General features: G+C 40.7%; 1 protein-coding gene across 4 annotated transcripts in view; it reads right to left on the bottom strand.

Annotated features, from left to right (window-relative positions):
* LMBRD1 (LMBR1 domain containing 1) overlaps nucleotides 1-917 on the bottom strand; it is a 191730-nt gene extending 190813 nt beyond the window's left edge. For 3 of the 4 annotated variants that reach the window (XR_001110507.2, XR_010336705.1, XM_012471887.3), the window contains exon 1: nucleotides 765-917. Coding sequence is in view for 2 of the 4 variants with exons in the window: in XM_012471887.3 (XP_012327310.2) it covers nucleotides 765-833 (69 nt within the window). In the remaining 2 variants the exon portion in view is untranslated. The remainder of the gene's footprint in view (nucleotides 1-764) is intronic. The other variant, XM_012471886.3, reaches the window with a different exon arrangement.
* Nucleotides 918-18847: the final 17930 nt, after the last annotated feature.

The raw sequence follows: 18847 nt of genomic DNA, 5'->3' as shown, positions 1-18847 counted from the left end.
GCAAAGGGTTTTAATATTAATAGAGAATAGCCAGGCCACTTTGGGCCATTTCAGTCTACATTTTGCTCACTAAATGTACAGAAATAAGATCGTTGGAAAAGAAAGCACCTGAGGTCAGACAGGTAGTAATATATACACCGATACTGGTAATAAAAAGGGCTACAGCTCTGCCCTCCACAGGCATCTACTCCCATCAAAAAAAGACTGGAAGAGAATGTGACACCTGGAAGTCAGAACGAGCAACTCACGTCATCAAGGCAGAATCACACAATGGGCACAGAAGGTTGGAGACTCACTGGCCCCAAGGGTAGGAAACATTGGGGAAAAACATACAGAGAAGTCGACAAGTAAACAACGCCAGCGCCTACTTAACTTGCAAAGATCTAGCGCTGCCGCCCCACACCTTATGCCACTGTTTTACAGGGGACGAAAGGCCACCACATGCTTCTCAACCCCGAGAGTCTCTTTCGCCCCCAACCCCACCGGCCCCATTGCCCAAGTCAGGAATGAGGGCAAGAGCTTCCAAAAAGGACCCTGGAACCTTAGACGTCATTAGTGAAAAGAAAGCAAAAGCGTTCGGAAATCAGCACCCTCTACCCCCGCCGCCCGCCCTAGCCCCCAACACTGAGGAGCATTCCACAGTCCAAGCTAAAAGCGGGCGGAGCGAAGAGGGTCTCCGGGGCTCGGAGACGCCAACTGCAGGGCCGGCCCCCCCCTCCCTCCGCCAGTGCAAACATTGGGAAAACTCCAAGCGCCTCCCCTACCAGGAGTAAGAGGCCGAAAATGCACCAGCCGATCACCAGCTCTGCCGAGGCCGCGCCAGCAGTCGCCATCTTCGCTTCCGGTCCAGACCGAACTGAACGCCAGGGGCGGGGACGGGGAGGGGGAAAGGGGAGAAAGCGCGAGGGACTCTGCACTCGCGCACCCTAAAGGTTAAAGGGGCGAAGGGGGAGGAGCAAGTGGTTGCCAAGGAGACTCGACCCACTAGCGTCCCCTGGCGGCGAGCTGGACGGGGCGGGGCAGCGAGGACTGCTCAGGGGCGGGGCGGGGCGCGTCCGAACGCAGTGACGTCATCAAGCTGCTGGCGCTGGCTTCCGAGCACACTGAGATGTGGGAGGCGGGCAGAGCAGGGTGTTGGATCATAGCAGTGCAACCTTGTTGGACTATTTGACACAGCGTAAGCTGATAGACTGGAAAAGCAAAGGAACTCCACAACGGATGGGCTAGGTGGCCCTGGAGAGCCAAGTCAATTTCAGAGGTACTTCTTCACCAAAACGAAGTTTGGCCCTTGTGTAGGTAGAATGTATGTAATTAGCAGAACTCCTCACCAGGTTGCAAGAATGGCTGACTCTGCATAAAAGTTGACTAGCTGCCCAAACGACTCTAATTTACTGGCACTGGTGCCCAGCTGGGATAATTGGTTGGCTGGACACGAACTTATCACATGATGTTATAGCCTTTCTATTTAGATGTATTCTTGCCTGTGAATGTCTACGATAGCTTTGTATGTAAAGGTGTATGCATCAGCAAACAAAACACACTGCCATAGGCCCGAAGTGAAGAGAAGGAGGAAATTCCTGGGATGGCTTAACCTGAGTCCACAGGGAGTGTGGGTGCATGTTTCACCACTGATTTAAACATAGCTCGCAATGTAGTCAAGATACAACTCTGAGAACGAACACCATCATCTTTTTCCAATTTAGTATGTGTTGTTGAGTTATCTTCTACCTAGAATCTACTTCCGGCTAGCAGCCTGCTATAGAGAAAAAGTAGGATGGTCCTTCCTGCCCAGGCAGAATAAGAAGGGAAGAAGAGAACAGGAGAGAATACAGTTTTCATTTGAACTGGTACCATCATAAGCTGGCTTTAAGCCCTCTAGACCTGCAAATGTTTGAATTTCCCTCTTTCTCCCTTAATAATTCATATCCCTGGGGACTTCTGTCATAGTTTCCTTAAAGTGAGTAGAGATATAGCTTCCAGGTTGATAGCTCTATTACAGGTTGTATAGAGCACCCTTGACATAAATAACTACATCTTAGAAAAAGACTCCATTTAAATTTCAAAAAGGAATCATGCCAAAAGGGACCAAATGTTCACCTAATCAATAGAGACTCCACCCAACCAGATAAGGACATAACCAGACACAATCTCTACTTTCAGCCATCACCAGAGGACTCTGAGGCTATAAAAAGAGTAGAACTTCACCAGCTCCAGATAGCCATCTTAACAAACACTGTCTTGCTGTCACTCATGATCAGCATCCAGCATCTGCCACCAAAGGCTCTGCTCATATCAAAAACTCTTCCTTGCAAAGTGTTGATATCCGTCCTGATCAGCCCAGGACACTCTCCTTGTCCATGTTGCTCTCCTTAGATTGGTTCATTAACCCCATTTTCCTAACCCTTCTCTTGACGTTAAATGTTATTTTGGTTTGGAATCTTTAGCCTATAATATTTATGTGTTAAGTATACTACTATATATGGTTTGCAATATTGACTGACTTGTGGAATGGCTAGAGCTTTGTGTCCTTGGCTCTGACTACCAAATGAATGGGTAGTACTAAGGAAAATTACCTCCTTCGGACCTTCATACAGCTCATGGCTTTTATAATTCAAATAGCATCAATAAAAAAGTCTGACTGTGGAAAGACACAAACTTTCAGGGACTTGGGCCTCTAACAGGTAGTCACTTATATCTCCTCCACAAGTCCTAGAGCATACTGAGGTACACTTAATTATGCCTTTTCCTGCTGAGGTCTTGTGACCTTCTTCTAGAAGCTCACTTAAATTGAAGGAGAGGTCTAAGAAAACTCCAAGCCAGTTCTTTTCCTTTCTTCAAATAGTCTAAATCTCCTCTGTAGGAATGATGATACATATCCTGCACTAACAACTTTGGGAACACAGGCCAATCCCAATGTAGCTCCATTCTACTAGTTTTACAATTAAAGGAATCAGCCCTTCTTGATTATACCCAAGAAAGTCAGCCCCTGACTCCACAGTTCACTGTAGTTCTCTCTACTGGGTCAGACACTAGCCCTCTGTGTCTCTCAATTTCAGGGGCCATATTTCAAATTCTCCAAGTAGCTCCCTTGAGGCCTCCCTTACTAGGCTAAAGGTTAGAAGGTAACACCCCACTACAACCCACCCACTCCTCCACTCCACCCACAAACACACCACTCTTTGGAGTTAAGGATGGAATTCCACAGATCAGCAACAGCTGAGGGAAGACATAGAAAAGAATTACCCATAAAGTTGAAAGGAGGGTGTGACCGGAATTTTGGGAGAGGCCCTGCCTCTTGTAACTGCTGCGGGTGGCTGACACACAGAAATTCCCAGTATCTTGGTGCAGAAAGGGTATGGACTAGCCCCTCCTCATATTCCTTGAAACACGTGCGCGCGCACACACACACACACACACACACCCCCATTGAACTCACTGAATGCTTTGGTGGATTGCCCCTGAGAATCACCCTATTTGTGTGCTTATTCCTGTGGAGAGATACTGAGAGATGCAACACCCTCTGCTGAGGGAGGCATATATGGGAGCAGCCCCAAGGTGGGGAACCAGACCAGGCAATGACGACCTGCAGAAAGGTCATTTTCAAGACAAAACCAGACAAAGATAGAACCAAAACAATAAGACTACCATGAACATGGTAACATAGTAGTGACTAACATGAACTACCTAGATGCCAAAACTATTAAGAAAAGAGTTCATGAAGTAAGGACAATCCTCCCCTAATCTTTACCCTCCAGGGCATTCAATGAGTGCCCCTCCTGGAACTGGGGGATTGGCGGTGGGTTTGAGGACCAGGAGGTATAAGAGTGCTGTCTCATTCCCTTTATGAGGTGCTTTTAGAAAACCAAAGATAGAATTATGATCAAGTGGCATAAACTGGGAGACAAAATTTATAAAAAATAATCTTATGTAGGAAATGGTAGAAAGAACAAAAAGAATACAGAATGTATTAACAGAAAAGAAGAACAGCCCGGAGGAAAAATTTATTTCAATAAGACATAAAAGAATGCTGAGCGTGATGGCTCATACCTGTAATCCCAGCACTCTAGGAGGCTGAGGCAGGCGGATCACCTGAGGTCGGGAGATCGAGACCATCCTGGCTAACATGGTGAAACCCTGTCTCTACTAAAAATACAAAAAATTAGCCAGACGTGGTGGCATACGCCTATAGTCCCAGGTACTTGGGGGGCTGAAGCAGGAAAATCTCTTGAACCCAGGAGGTGGAGGTTGCAGTGGGCCAAGATCATGCCACTGCACTCCAGCCCGGTGACAGAGCAAGACTCCCATCTCAAAAGAAAAAAAAGAAACAAGATAAAAAGAATCAGGAAAGAAACTGTTCTCTTCTCAAAACCAAGAAGTAGGACATAGAGACTTAAACTAGGGCTTGAACTGTAGTTTAGAAGGGTGGATGACTCAAGCCTACTTCAGGGTCTAAAATCTAAGAGGCCTGTAGAAATAACTTCACAACTTAGCTCCTGAAAGTGGAGTCAAGCCAACTGCATAATGGGGACTAAACTAGTGGATACAATTTGTAACTTGAAATTTTTTAATGTATTTAGACCACAGTTTAGCTATGCATCCAAATAACTATGTGTGTTGTACCATTGGATGTTAACATGTTGATGTTTTTAAAACATAGCTGATTATTATATACCAAATTTTTAAAATTTGTTACCTGCAAACATTGAATTATCTAGGTCCAAGTAAAACTCTTGGAAAGCCTTAAAATTTCTCTTTCCAACTGTCATTTTTTCTGTGCTTTCATTGCTAACCAATAATCCTCCTTCTGATTGACAAATTCCTTCCTTAGGGATTTTAATTCCTTCAGTTGAGCTACAGTTAAACATTACTGGCCTCAGATCCTAGTGACTTTGTGCAAGTCTGTCATGATCCATAATGTGTTGATTTAGAATTTAGCTTTCTATTATGTTCTATGTAGTGCCTATACTTGATCTTCTGTCAAAAGGATTTAGCAATGATCCAGGGTAAACATTAATGTGGTGCTGAGGAAGTCTGAGTACACCTGCCTTTTCTTCCCAATACTACATGATCTCCTTTTCCCTCCTAATCCTTCCATGTTATTTAACTAAACTGGCCATCACAACTCTAAGACATTTCTTCTTTTGTGATAAGGTTTTTGTGTTTATAAGGTCACAGGAACAAATGGTTGAGAGACCCATTTGGTTCTGCTAGTTGCTCATTTACATATAATCCTGTAGGAAGTCAAAAGTTTTGCACAAGAGCCAATCTATGAAAAATAAAATATTTGTGGTCTACATTTTGTTATTCAAAATCAAAATGGCTGTTTTTGAGACCCAACATATAAAATATATTCAAAAACCTACTTCTGGCTCATGCCTGTAATCCCAGAACTTTGGGAGGCCGAGGCAGGTGGATCACCTGAGGTCAGGAGTTCAAGACCAGCCTAGCCAACAGGGTGAAACCCAGTATCTACTAAAAATACAAAAATTAGCCAGGCATGGTGGCTCATGCCTGTAGTTCAACCTACTCGGGAGGCTGAGGTACAAGAATCTCTTAAATCCAGAGATGGACGTTGTAGTGAGCCAAGATCATGCCACTGCACTCCATCCTGGGCAACAGAGTGAGATTCAGTCTCAAAAAAAAACAAAAACAAAAACAAAAAACCTAGTTTATTTATTTCACTGAATAGAAAAAAAAACTGCCAGGAAGAATATCACTGAAATGTTGATATCTGGGTGTTTTTTATTTGTGGACACAGAGACAACTTTCTAATTTACCAGCATAAAATTAGATTGCACACAGTATCATGATGTGAATTGTAAATGTACATTTCCATGTTTCTATAATTATAAGCTCTCATGGCTACTGTTTATAAACTTTTCTTCTCCTAATAAAACAAACATTTCCATGTACACTAATAAGAAATGTTCGTTTTTTTCTTAAGATTTTTCCTCTGCATATGAAAATATAATTTATTCATAATTTAGACACATTGAATACCTCTAAGTATTTTTTATTGTGTCAATTCCTAAACCTATTGTGTATTTCAAGGTATAAAAATAAATTTGCATATACAACTCAACCATAAGGTGATGTCAAAGTCAGTTTACAATATGAGTAGAAATTAAAACAACTGCTTTTTATTTATGACACTTAAAAACAATCTATAGCACACTCAATAGTTTTAACAAAAAAATGCTCTTTTTTTGTAGCATGAGTTGCTCTTTTCTCAAACAATAGGATTTCTCTCCTGACAAGTTTATTCTTTTTCAAAGCATGATTCTGTTTGCTTTATTTCTAGGCAGAGTTTTTCAGCTTATATTTGAATTCAAAGTGTAACCTTTAGTATTTAGTTCCATATGCTAATGACTTATAACATTTTATAAAACCAACTGGTCTTATTAGAATTTATTAGGCTACAGTAACTCATTTCTTGATAACCATTTGTGTAGCCCTAGTGAAATAATTTGAAATCGATCTTTAAATTTTTAAACAATTGATAGAGACTAGAGACATTTACCTTTACATTATCGTTTGCTGCCAAATATATTCTGTAATATTTTTCATTGTTTCGTATAATCTTTATTATATTGTTTTTAATGTAATAAAGATATCAAGTAGGGAATGTAAACTGTTATACCAAATCCTGTTGTTAAAAATATTTTAAATTAAAAATATTGTATTAGTTCGTTTTTATGCTACTGATAAAGACATACATGAGACTGGAAGAAAAGGAGGTTTAATTTGACTCACAGTTCCACATGGCTTGGGAGGTGTCACAGTCATGGCAGAGGGCAAAAGGCACTTCTTACATGGTGACAGCAAGATAGAACGAAGAAGAAGCAAAACTGGAAAGCCTTACTAAATCCATCAGATCTTGTGAGACTTATTCATTAACACGAGACTAGCACAGGAAAGACCAGCCACCATGATTCACTTACCTCCCACTGCGTATCTCCTACAGCATGTGAGAATTCTGGGAGATAAAAGTCAAGTTGCGATTTGGGTGAGGACACAGCCAAACCATATCATTCTTCCCCTGGTCCTTCTCAAATCTCATGTTCTCACATTTCAAAACCAATCTTGCCTTCCCAACAGTCCCCAAAAGTCTTAGCTCATTTCAGCATTAACTCAAAAGTTCACAGTTCAACATCTCATCTGAAACAAGGCAAGTTCATTCTGCCTATGAGCCTAAAAAATCAAAAGCAAATTAGTTACTTCCTAGATACAAGGGGGTACAGGCATTGGGTAAATACAGCCATTCCAAATGGGAGAAATCAGCCAAAACGAAGGGGCTACAGGCCCCATGGAAGTCTAAAATCCAGTGGGGCAGTCAAATCTGAAATCTCCAAAATAATCTTCTTTGACTCCGTGTCTCACATGCAGGTCACTCTGATGTAAGAGGTGGGTCCCCATGGCCTTGGGCAGCTCCGTCCGTGTGGTTTTGCAGGGTACAGCCTTTTGCCCAGCTGCTTTGACAGGCTGGCATTGAGTGTCTGTGGCTTTTCCAGGCATACAATGCAAGCTGTGAGTGAATCTACCATTCCGGGGTCTGGATGACTGTAGACCCTTCTCACAGCTCCACTAGGCAGTGCCCCAGTAGGGCTCTGTGTTGGGGCTCTGACCCCACATTTCCCATCCACACTGCGTTATCAGAGATTCTCCATGACTGCCCTGCCTCTGCAGCAAACTTTTGCTTCAACATGCCAGCATTTCCATACATCTTCTGAAATCTAGGTGGAGGTTCCCAAACTTCAATTCTTGACTTCTGTGCACCTGTAGGCTCAACACCACCTGGAAGCTACCAAGACTTGGGCCTTGCACCCTCTGAAGCCACTGCCAGAGCTGTACCTTGGCCCCTTTTAGTCATGGCTGGAGCAGCTGGGACACAGGACAAGTCCCTACAGGGCACACAGAACATGGACCCTGGGCTAAGCCCACAAAACCAGTTTTTTCTCCTATGCCTTTGGCCTGTGATGGGAGGGGCTGCCATTAAGGTTTCTGACATGCCCTGGAGACATTTTCCTTATTGTTTTGGGAATTAACATTCAGCTTCTAGTTATTTATGAAAATTTCTGCAGCCAGCTTAAATTTCTCCTCAGAAAATGGGATTTCCTTTTCTATTGTACTGCAAATTTTCCAAACTTTTATGCTCTGCTTCCCTTTTGAAACTGAATGTCCTAAGCACTCAAGTCACCTCCTGAATACTTTGCTGCTTAGAAATTTATTCCACCAGATACCCTAAATCATGTCTCTCAAATTTAAAGTTCCACAAATCAGTAGGACCAGGAAAAATGCCACAACTCTCTTTGCTAAAACATAGCAAGAGACACCTTTACTCCAGTTTCCAACAAGTTCCTCATTTCCATCTGAGACCACCTCTCCCTGGACTTTGTTGTCCATATTGCTATCAGCATTTTGGACAAAGCCATTCAACAAGTCTGTAGGAAGTTCCAAACTTTTCCACATTTTCCTGTCTTTTTCTGAGCCCTCCAGACTGTTTCAGCCTCTGCCTGTTACCCAGTTCTAAAGTCACTTCCAAATTTTCAGCAGTGCCCCACTCTACTGGTACCAATTTTTTTTTTTTTTCTGAGACAGAGTCTCACTCTGTCACCCAGGCTGGAGTGCAGTGGCACTATCTAGGGCTCACTGCAACCTCTGCCACCCAGGTTTAAGTTACTCTTCCACCTCAGCCTCCCGAGTAGCTGGGATTACAGGCACCTGCCACCATACCTGGCTAATTTTTGCATTTTTAGTAGAGATGAGGTTCCTCCATGTTGGCCAGACTGGTCTAGAACTCTTGACCTCAGGTTATCTGCCCACCTCAGCCTCCCGAAGTGCCGAGATTATAGGCATGAGCTACCACACCCAACCATCATTTTGTAATAACATTTTCTTTTCTCTAGTTTGCATTATTGTAAGAATGCAGTATATAAAACATACAACATACAAAATGTGTGTTAATCAACTATTTATATTATTGGTAAGGCTTCTAGTCACCAGTAGGGTATTACTAGTTATGTTTTTGGAGAACCAAAAGTTAGAGGCAGATTTTCAACTGCATGGGGATTCAGCACCACTAACCCCTAATTATTCAGGGGTCAACTGTACTTAGTCAACTGATTATAGATATTTATCATATCTACAAAATACCTTCACAGCAACACATAGCATTTGAATAGTTGAGTATTATAGACAAGTCAAGTCAACATTAGAGATGCCTTTCTGGATTCTGAATTGAGAGATATGGAGAATGATGATGCCACTAATTAAGATCGGGAATATATGAAGAAGAGAAGATTAAGGGTGAGGAATGACAAATAAACTGTATTTCTTAGATTCTAAGATGTAATTTTCTCCTTTACATTTTAACATCTCTGATGTTAGGATGAATCTTTAAATTGATGGGATCTTACCATTATAAGTGGTATTTTTTTTTCTTAATAGTTTATAAAATGATGGTGCATCTTACAGTCAATGTCACTTTAGATTGAAGAAAACAAGGTAGTGTATTTGATTTAGTGCCCTGGATTTGAGGTGCCTGAGGAACACAGACAACTCTAGTTCATAGAATGAATAGGCAGGAAACTAGCCAAGGGACCTGCCACAGAGATGTTTGTCATCTGTACTCAAGCGAAAGCTGAAGCAATGGAAATGCAGAAAATTCCCAGGAAAAACTGGTAGAAGTGAGAATAATAGTCAGCTAAATAGACAACCCTAAAAAACCAGCAAACTTTATGGAGAGAATAAAAGGGAAAAAGTGTTTAGAAATAATCAGACTACAGCATAGAAACAAAAAGAGAAGATACTTTTTAAAACTAATGAATAACTGTCAATACCAAGTGCAGTGAGAGGACTAGTAAGTACCTACTGAGTATGGCAACATGAGTGGGGGGTCATTAATGAATTTTCTAGAATAATTCCAGTGGAGTGGTTAGGAAGCAGACAAGTTGCACTGGATTGAAGAATGAAGGAGAATTAGGACAGCAGAGGTTATGAATGTAAAATATTCTTTCAGGAGGCTTGACTAAAAGGGATGGAATAATGAAAAAGTTAAATAGGATAAGGTCAACAGTGATTTCTGCAGAAGTGACTCAGATTTGAACTCATTTCTAGGAAACATAGAAAAGGCATGGGCCACTCTTATGTTACTAAACCAAACAGGGGTCCCATTGTTCAGTGCAGTAAGGCCAAATATTCACATGGAGGTTGCTTTGCAGCGGGAGAAAAGAGGGCCTTTATTAGCAGGGTGCCAAGCAAGGAGAATTAGGCAGCTGAGATCTAAGACTCGACCTTCTAGATGGCTTGCAAGCAAGGGTGTTTAAAAGCAGAGGTAAATTTCAGAAAAGCAGAATTTACAGGCAAAATTATAAATCAACATATAGAGGTGATACATTGGTTTGGCCTACAAAGGTGGACGCTGAGTCAAGTGGGGCAGGGCGCTTCCAGGTCATAACTGAATTCAAAGATTTTCTGACTTGAAATTGGTTAAAGAAGAGAAGCTTTGTTTAATAATTTGGGATCAGGGCCAGGTACAGTGGCTCACACCTGTAATCCTAGCACTTTGGGAGGCCAAGAAAGGTGGATCACAAGGTCAAGAGATCACGACCATCCTGGCCAACATGGAGAAACCCCGTCTCTACTAAAAATACAAAAGTTAGCTGGGCGTGGTGGTGCGTGCCTGTAGTCCCAGCTACTCAGGAGGCTGAGGCAGGAGAATCACTTGAGCCTGGGAGGTAGAGGTTGCAGTGAGCTGAGAGACTCCATCTCAAAAAAAAAAAAAAAGAAAAAAGAAAAAAATAATTTGGGATCAGAAGAAAGAAATATTAAGCCTGGCTTATGGCCATGACTTCGTCTAGGCCCCTCAGAAGAAATTTAAGGCAAAGAATGGTGGCAAGAGTTCAGTCCTCAATTACCTCTTATCTGAGGTCTACATGTCAGCGGATCCATTTGGTGGGGGTCCCAGTTTCTAAGAAACAACTCAGGGGCCTATATTATGATAATCTCTTAAGTTTCTACAGGGCAAAACCGCCTTTGCAAAATTGTAACTCAGGAAATTATGACAGTGACAGAAATCAGACCTAAGTTGCCTCCATCTGGCTCCTAATCTTTAAACTGTTCTTATTCATTCCTGGGCATAGGCCAAACTAATTTTGAGAAGGAATTCAGTTCATGGTTTGACTCTGAAGAAACACTGATAATAGCCCTTTCCCGAGAAGACTCCCTTCTTGCCTGGGGACCAGTCTGCCTTTGCAGGACTAACAAATTAGCTACAAGTTTAGAAGTTATAGTTTAGGGGCATGCAGCCTCTGGCTCCAAGAGTCGGAACCTCCCCAAATTGCTGAGGTTAACATTACTACTGTAAAACCTGAGATGAGTGCGTGAGATATTTTGCAGATCCTGCACTGGATGGATCAGCTAACACCACCCAGACCAGAAATCTGGCTCAACCAGTTCTGCCATCACACCCAGCAACGGAAGACATTAAGAAAACCTAACTTCAACCCCCAATGCTTCCATCTCCAACCTGACCAATAAGTGCTCCCCACTTCCCAAGCCCCTACCCACCAAATTATCTTTAAAAACTCTGATCCTCAAATGCTTGAGGAGACTAATTTGAGTGAGAATAAATCTCCAGTCTCCTGTACAGCCGGCTCTGCGTGAATTACTCTTTCTCCATTGCAATTCCCCTCTCTTGATAAATTGGCTCTTCCTAGGCAGTGGGCAAGGTGAACCCATTGAGCGGTTACAAGGAAACCAAACATCTCAAAACTAATTCCCTTGGAACTACTATTCCCTTCTTGCTTATCAAGTTGCTCAGTTACTTCTCAGGACTAACTAGGTGCCTGGAAAATTTCCTTAAAGGAACCCAATAATTTTCTTTATTTCCATGCTTAGCAAGGGGAGCGGGCAGCAGCTCGCTAAGAAGGGTTCTTGCTTTGTCTCACTTAACACATGAATTTAAGTTTATCAGATCGTGTTTTTTTGACAACTTCAACTCTGAAGAAATAAGATAGTCAGAAAAAAAGGAGGAGTCAATCAGTCAGGATTCAAGCAAGGAACAGAGGGTAGTGCATCTAAAAAGGTGATTCTGAAGAGTTCAATGACTGGACTATTTACAAAGATGTGAGCAGGAAAAAGGGAAACTAACCCTAGAGTTGTCAAAACAGGAAATCATTACCACCCCTGAAAGGACACTCCCTTTCTCAGAAGGAGAATTTACTGGAATCTGGAAAGACCTATATACACTTAGGGAAGGGCTTTCTAGTAGCCGTTGTCAACCTACAGTCCCCCAAGAAGGGAGCCAGGGGATAAATACTCTATTACTCTTTTTGAATGTGCTTAACAGGAAACCAGAAGGCAAGGGAGCCTATTTGTCACAAACATAATGATCGGCCTCCTGGGGTACAGAGCAGAGTGGAGAAGGGTGGAAACTGTATCTGAGGAGCAAATGGAAGACACCGCAGCAGAAGGGGAAAGACTTGTTTAAATAGAATAGCACCCAGAAAAACAAGACTCCTGGTGAAGACAAAGAGGGCGTTTTTCACAGATACTTTGTGTTCTAGCAATAGTGGAAAAACAATGCTATTTCAGTTTTAGAGTAGTTAATGAGAAACTGATATTTCTAAACAAGAAAAGGCCCAATATCCTTGTTTTAATTTAAGTCTACTATTCATTTTGTATTGTGCAAAATGAAGATGGCCAGTGATATCCATAGTTCAAAAAGATGCTAATTATTTGCAGAATAACTAAGTATATAATGTTTCAGCTTTATATTAAAAAACAGCTTTCCTATTAAAAGGATGTTTCTAATTTTTAAAATATGAATAAGTTGATGTTATAAAAAATACTACTGGTTAGGTTTAGCCCTGAAAAAAAAGAAGGAACAATGTTAAAATTTTTATAGGTCTTTAGTATTACCATTTAATTTTGAAATGAAAGGTTTGTTTATTTAAATTTGGGGTTTTTATATTCGATTTTGCTTTGTGATGTACTTAATCAAATATTGATAGACCAAATAACTTCAGTAATATTGATTCTGTATTTATTTCATTTTTTTAGCATCACATATACATATCTTTTGCTGAGACAGCTTAAGAATTGTACCAAATGAAAAGCCAATGCTATTTCTATAAATACAAACTTAGTAAAAAACAATCTGGAACCGATAAGATATCAAATTTTGACTTTTAAAATTACTTTTATCAATACATAAACATATGTCCGCATGGATACTTTCTAGACTGATTGTCATCTCAGAGAAGCCTTCTCTCATATTGAAATGGAATGCAGATTTGGTAGTTAAATTTGATAGTGAGAAATAAAAATAAAATTGTAAGCCCTCAGCAGACTGAATGGACCTCTCTCTTGGCCAAGGGGACTCCAGAGTAATCTTGGAAGCTGAATTCACAGTCAGGAGAGGATAGATGGTTGAACATGCCTCATTATAACCCCTCCCTTGCTAACCACCATTAGGCTTTCTACTCTAAGGGCTAAACAGAAACCAGCCCTTTCAAAAGACTCCACACTGATAGCTTATCTTGCCAGGTACAGAACAAAGCAAGATGAGATCAATTGTTCTTTTACCCTTGCCTGAGATGTCTGCTTCCTCTATTCCCTTTTTCTTCACATGTTCACCTTATCTTATGTAAAATTTAGATTTGTTGGGCACTAACTAAAATCTCACAAGTATGTAACCATTAGTCTCACTGCTACCTCCCCGCCCCTTTTCTTAAAGGAAAATATTTCGATAATAAAATTCCTAAGAATCTCTTTGGAAAATGCAGCCACAGAATGTGTCTGTGACTTACATTTTAACCAGGTGCACCCTCAAGCTAGCTCAATAAACGTCAATGATCTGAGACTTATGTTTCAGTCACTCATTTTGGTCAACAGAAAACTCTCAAGAAATTTCCTTTTCATATCTTTTAAGCAGACACACACACACACACACACACACACACACAGCTTTTTCTTAGCTAAGTCAGTACGCCAATTAACATCTTACCAGTACTAGAATATGCTTAATTTTGAAGGGAAGATGGAGCTTCATGAAAGATAGGGAGTTGTCCCATCATTTCTGATTATTACAACTCATCTTTCTTCGGGCCAGATTTTTTTTTCCTGGTGTGTAAATACAAGTTTTCACAACTTTCTTGAAAACCATTCAATCTTTACCATTACCGTGTACCCAAATCAATCACCTGTTTACTATTATGTAATTACTTTGTAACTTACATGTTTCTGGAGCTTCTTGTAATCCAGTCTCATAGACTCACATTCAAAGAAACACCAGTTGGGCATAAAAATATAATTAGAAGCAAGGGAAATTTTATTCATGCCCTTGAGAAATTACCAAAGTGTAGTTAGGGTAATTATACTTCCTTTAAGTTGTCTTTAGACCTCATTCTCATATTCTCTCACATGTCTGCAGGGACAGATTTACCATCATGCTAATGGAACTTACATCAATGACCCAGTTGCACAGGTGTTTTCCACGGTTATGTGGAAAAAAAGTCCTAGCAATGTGTTCCCATGGACCTACACGATTTTTTTGCAAATTTTTTGTAAGTAATGTATTTTCACTTCAGTCTGTTGCGACCACTGTCTCCATTTTCACTTTGACATTTTGCCTCAGATGAGTATCATTGGAGTGGCTGCTGTTAAAACTTGCGCTTTGAATGAAGAGACCCCCCAAATAGGCTTTGTGTGAGCGACATGGCTGTTTTTTCACCTGGGTGCAGGTGGGTTGAGGCTGAAAAGGGTGTCAGTGAAGGGAGGTGGGATAGCAGTTGGTTTTATAGGTTTGGGGAGGGGACAGTGGTATTATAGAGTAAGATTAGTTACAATGATGGGGGTAGGGGCAAGGAGTAACATTACCGTAAGTTCAGTTACAGTGGACGGTGAGGTAAGGTGTAAGAGTAGTTAAGATGGTAGGGTGGGGCAGAGGGATATTCACAGAGCAAGAACAGTTAAGATGGCAGGGTGGGATGAGGAGTTTTCACGTTATCATAATAACAGTTAAGATGGCAGGGTTGGGAGAGAAGCTTAATGCCTGGGAGAAGCTTCGCTGGGCGATCAGGAATAATGGCAAACCCAGGAGGAGGAAGGAGGGCGGGGCGAGATGGGGGGAGAGGGTGGAGTAGGGAGAGGGGGAGGGGTGGAGGGAGAAGGGGGAGGGGTGGGGTAAGAAGGAGGGAGGGATAGCGGGGCAGCGATCAGCCGAGGCAGGGAGGACTTCAGACTTTCTGTGTCCAGGCTTGCACATGGAGGCCTGACAGCTGCAAGCATTCTGAGACTTCAGCCCAGGTTAAGTAGTGTTAGGAATGCATTTAGTTTAGGTTGAGTGGAATGTGTTTATATGGCTCATAGTTACTCTCATGTTTATTGTTAGGCATCCACGTGTAGCATTGGCTTCCAGGAATATTATTATTTTTTTTTCTTTTTTTTTTTGAGACGGAGTTTCGCTCTTATTACCCAGGCTGGAGTACAATGGCGCGATCTCGGCTCACTGCAACCTCCGCCTCCTGGGTTCAGGCAATTCTCCTGCCTCAGCCTACTGAGTAGCTAGGATTACAGGCACGCGCCACCATGCCCTGCTATTTTTTTTGTATTTTTGGTAGAGACGGGGTTTCACTATGTTGACCAGGATGGTCTCAATCTATTGACCTCGTGATCTACCCGCCTCGGCCTCCTGAAGTGCTGGGATTACAGGCGTGAGTCACGGCGCCCGGCCCCCAGGAATATTCTTATTGCCTATGATTACAATTTGGTGTGTACTATGACACAAAGGCAAGACCAGAGATTTGCATATTATGATAGGAATATGTCTCAAACCAAGAAGTTTGTGGGTAGTGGACAAGACCCTATTTTTGAAAGTGTAGAGGCAAAACGAAGGCTATTTTCTAGATTTTGTGCTGTCTGTGGTATTTGGCATCTGTTAAAATTTTCTAATCTGTTTTTCTCATTCTCAATTAAAATTTACTTTTGAGTCTAACTTTGTATTCACAGTTTTCTACTCTTTTTCTTGAGGAGGAGCCCCCACAAAGTTAAAAGTTTCAGTCTCCTGGATCTACCTTGAGGTGAGAAAAAAATCTCGCTGCCCTCTCTCTGGCTCCTTCCCAGAAAACTTTTCTGACAGCCAGACAGGCTGACTCTAAGCACCAGCTTCTGCTTAACAGTGCCCCATCACTGCTCCCGTCTCCCTGTTGCGTTCTTACATACACCTCTCTTGCTCACAGATCTCTTGCTAAGTATCTGTGTCTTCTTTTCCTTTAATAACTGCTTTCTTTTTAAGAAGTAGCTCTGTGTTTTAGAATTAAACGTAAATAAAGTCCTCCATCTCTTCCACAAGTAGTCATTGTTTCTCAAACTTGAGTAATGTATGAATTAATCCCTTTTAAATAGGAAAACATTTTAGGGGCTATCTAACGACAACTTAAATTATTTTCATGATGCTATTTAAACAAGTAAAAACGTAAAACAGTGGATGAATGCCTTAATTTTATAGGCCTTATACAACTTTACAACAAATAAAATTCAAGTGAAACTTAAAAAGAAAATAAAATCATGTTAATAACATTATTTTAATGTGATGCATAATGGTGTTTGGCTGAAAAAAAAATCATCCAGTCCTGGATTTAATAGTAGAAAGATGCAGACTCATGTCTGGTTTTATAATTAATCCGTTTTGAGATTTTGATTTCAATAATGTAAATGTAGGAAATGTCTGTTCCCATAAGTATGTGGTACAAAATGGTATTAATAACTTCAAGTCTTTGTTTGCAAATTAAGTATAATCAGGACTTCTGCCTGACTAAATCTCTGCCGGGAGCAATCCTGGAGTGCCAGTTTTATTGTGGAGTCACTTGATAATTGTTTAAATTTTTGTTTTTTCTTGGAGATAATATGAATACTGACACTATTGTAATATATATTAAATGGGTATGCAATCTAATTATTGCTGTAACTGAAAATAGAACTATTTGACATTGCTTATTTTCTGCTAATGAAATATTAATTACAAAATGGGATGTACATTAGCGGATTCTTAAAATCATTTGTTCACAATGTGAAGACTGTATAGCATTGACTATAGAGAGTCTTGTGAGGTTAGTAAGCCTGTATTACCATGTAATCACAGGATCCATCAATTCTACCATGAAATTTTTTTGTTCCAAACAAGAAACCACTTTCACACATTCATTTTGATTGTTACCTGACCGTTACTCGGTGCAAAAGGGACAGAAAACATAAACTGCAAGATAGTACTCAGTTATCAGGTACTTCAAATGAACCAGATAATTTAATATATGCTCGTATTAATTTTGTAAAATTTTTGTGAAAATAAAAATGACTTAGAGAATAAAAAATTGATTTAGAGAACTTTCAATTACTATTATTTTACTAAATAAGATAATTATAAAATGCTTTGTGTAATTTTAGCACTAAAGTTATTACTGTTGATTTAGTCTATTGTAATTCTTATGCTAAAATATTTTATAGGCTCCCAAAACAACTATTTACATATTTTTAATGTGTTGTGTACATATAAAATTAGACACTAGACCAGGCACGGTGGTTCACACCTGTAATCCCAGCACTTTAGGAGGCCGAGGTGGGTGAATTACAAGGTCAGGAGATCAAGACTAGCCTGGCCAAGATGGTGAAACCCCATCTTACTAAAAATACAAAAATTAGCTGGGTGTAGTGGCGGGCACCTGTAATCTCAGCTACTCAGGAGGCTGAGGCAGAGAATCACTTGAGCCCAGGAGGCAGAGGTTGTAGTGAGCCAAGATCACGCCACTGTGCTCCAGGCTGGGTGACAGAGTGAGACTCTGTTTTAAAAAAAATAAAAATAAAAAACCAGACACTAGAAGAAAATACCTGAATAACCAAAAATTATAACACTAGGACTCACACAAAGCCACTCACATGAAACAACTCATCTATGCTTCAGAAAGTTAAGGGTTTGTATCTACAAGATAGAAGCCTAAAGGTGTCTGGGCATCACATTATAACTTATCTTGACAATCTCTATACACATAGGTATTATATTGCAAACAGAATTTTGTGTTTGGTAATTTGAATGTTGCTATGAGTATAAACCATTATGAATATTGACATTCATCTTTGTTTTGGGCAGACATAGTGGCAAACTGCCTCTCATGTCCGCATCCCCTTTGAACCCTGCTCATAACCCTTTGTTGCAGGGAATAGTGGAACACATTAGTCGCCATCTTATGTCTGGTATGATTCTTGTTTCTTGCCCAGATGATAAAATTGGGGAGGAGGAGCATAACCAGTCTATAGACTGCAAAGTAGGAAATGAGAGGGGCAGGCCCAGGGGTTTTGTCCAAAATGACAATGAAGAAAAACTGAATGCAAATTCATAAAGTTCTAAATTTTGGAAAAAGAGAGAGAAAAGTAGTTGGCCAGTTAGTAAATAGAGAAGGAGAAGAAAGATGTACAGAAAGAAGGTAATAGCAAATATCTGGCAATAGAATTAATGAGGCAGAAGTTGTGAGTAACCAAAAATGAGGAGAAAGGAAGAAATGCAAGCTCTGAATCCAAAAGAAGGAGTTAAGTAGAAATTTAATCAACATAGCAAATAAGAAAAAGGATGAAAAGTATACTTAGTGGAAGAACTGATAGAATTGATTGGCTCCTGAATGACTTTCTTAAGGCGAGGCTGAAAAGAGCGTGGATAGCATTGAAGTCCACGAAACTCAGCCCTACAGAAGAAGATTCTATTCATTTTTGTGAGGCTTGGTTTGGGGAAATGTCCTGATTCCCAGGAGGCCAAGATGAATGAACACAATTTCTGTTTTTCTCCTTTTCACATGGA

The sequence above is a fragment of the Aotus nancymaae genome, unplaced genomic scaffold (genome assembly GCF_030222135.1).
Source record: "Aotus nancymaae isolate 86718 unplaced genomic scaffold, 86718_ANA_hifiasm-v0.15.2.pri h1tg000040l, whole genome shotgun sequence".
NCBI lineage: Eukaryota > Metazoa > Chordata > Mammalia > Primates > Aotidae > Aotus > Aotus nancymaae.
The sequence above is the reverse complement of the archived record's forward strand: the minus strand, read 5'-3'. Positions and strand labels throughout refer to the sequence as shown.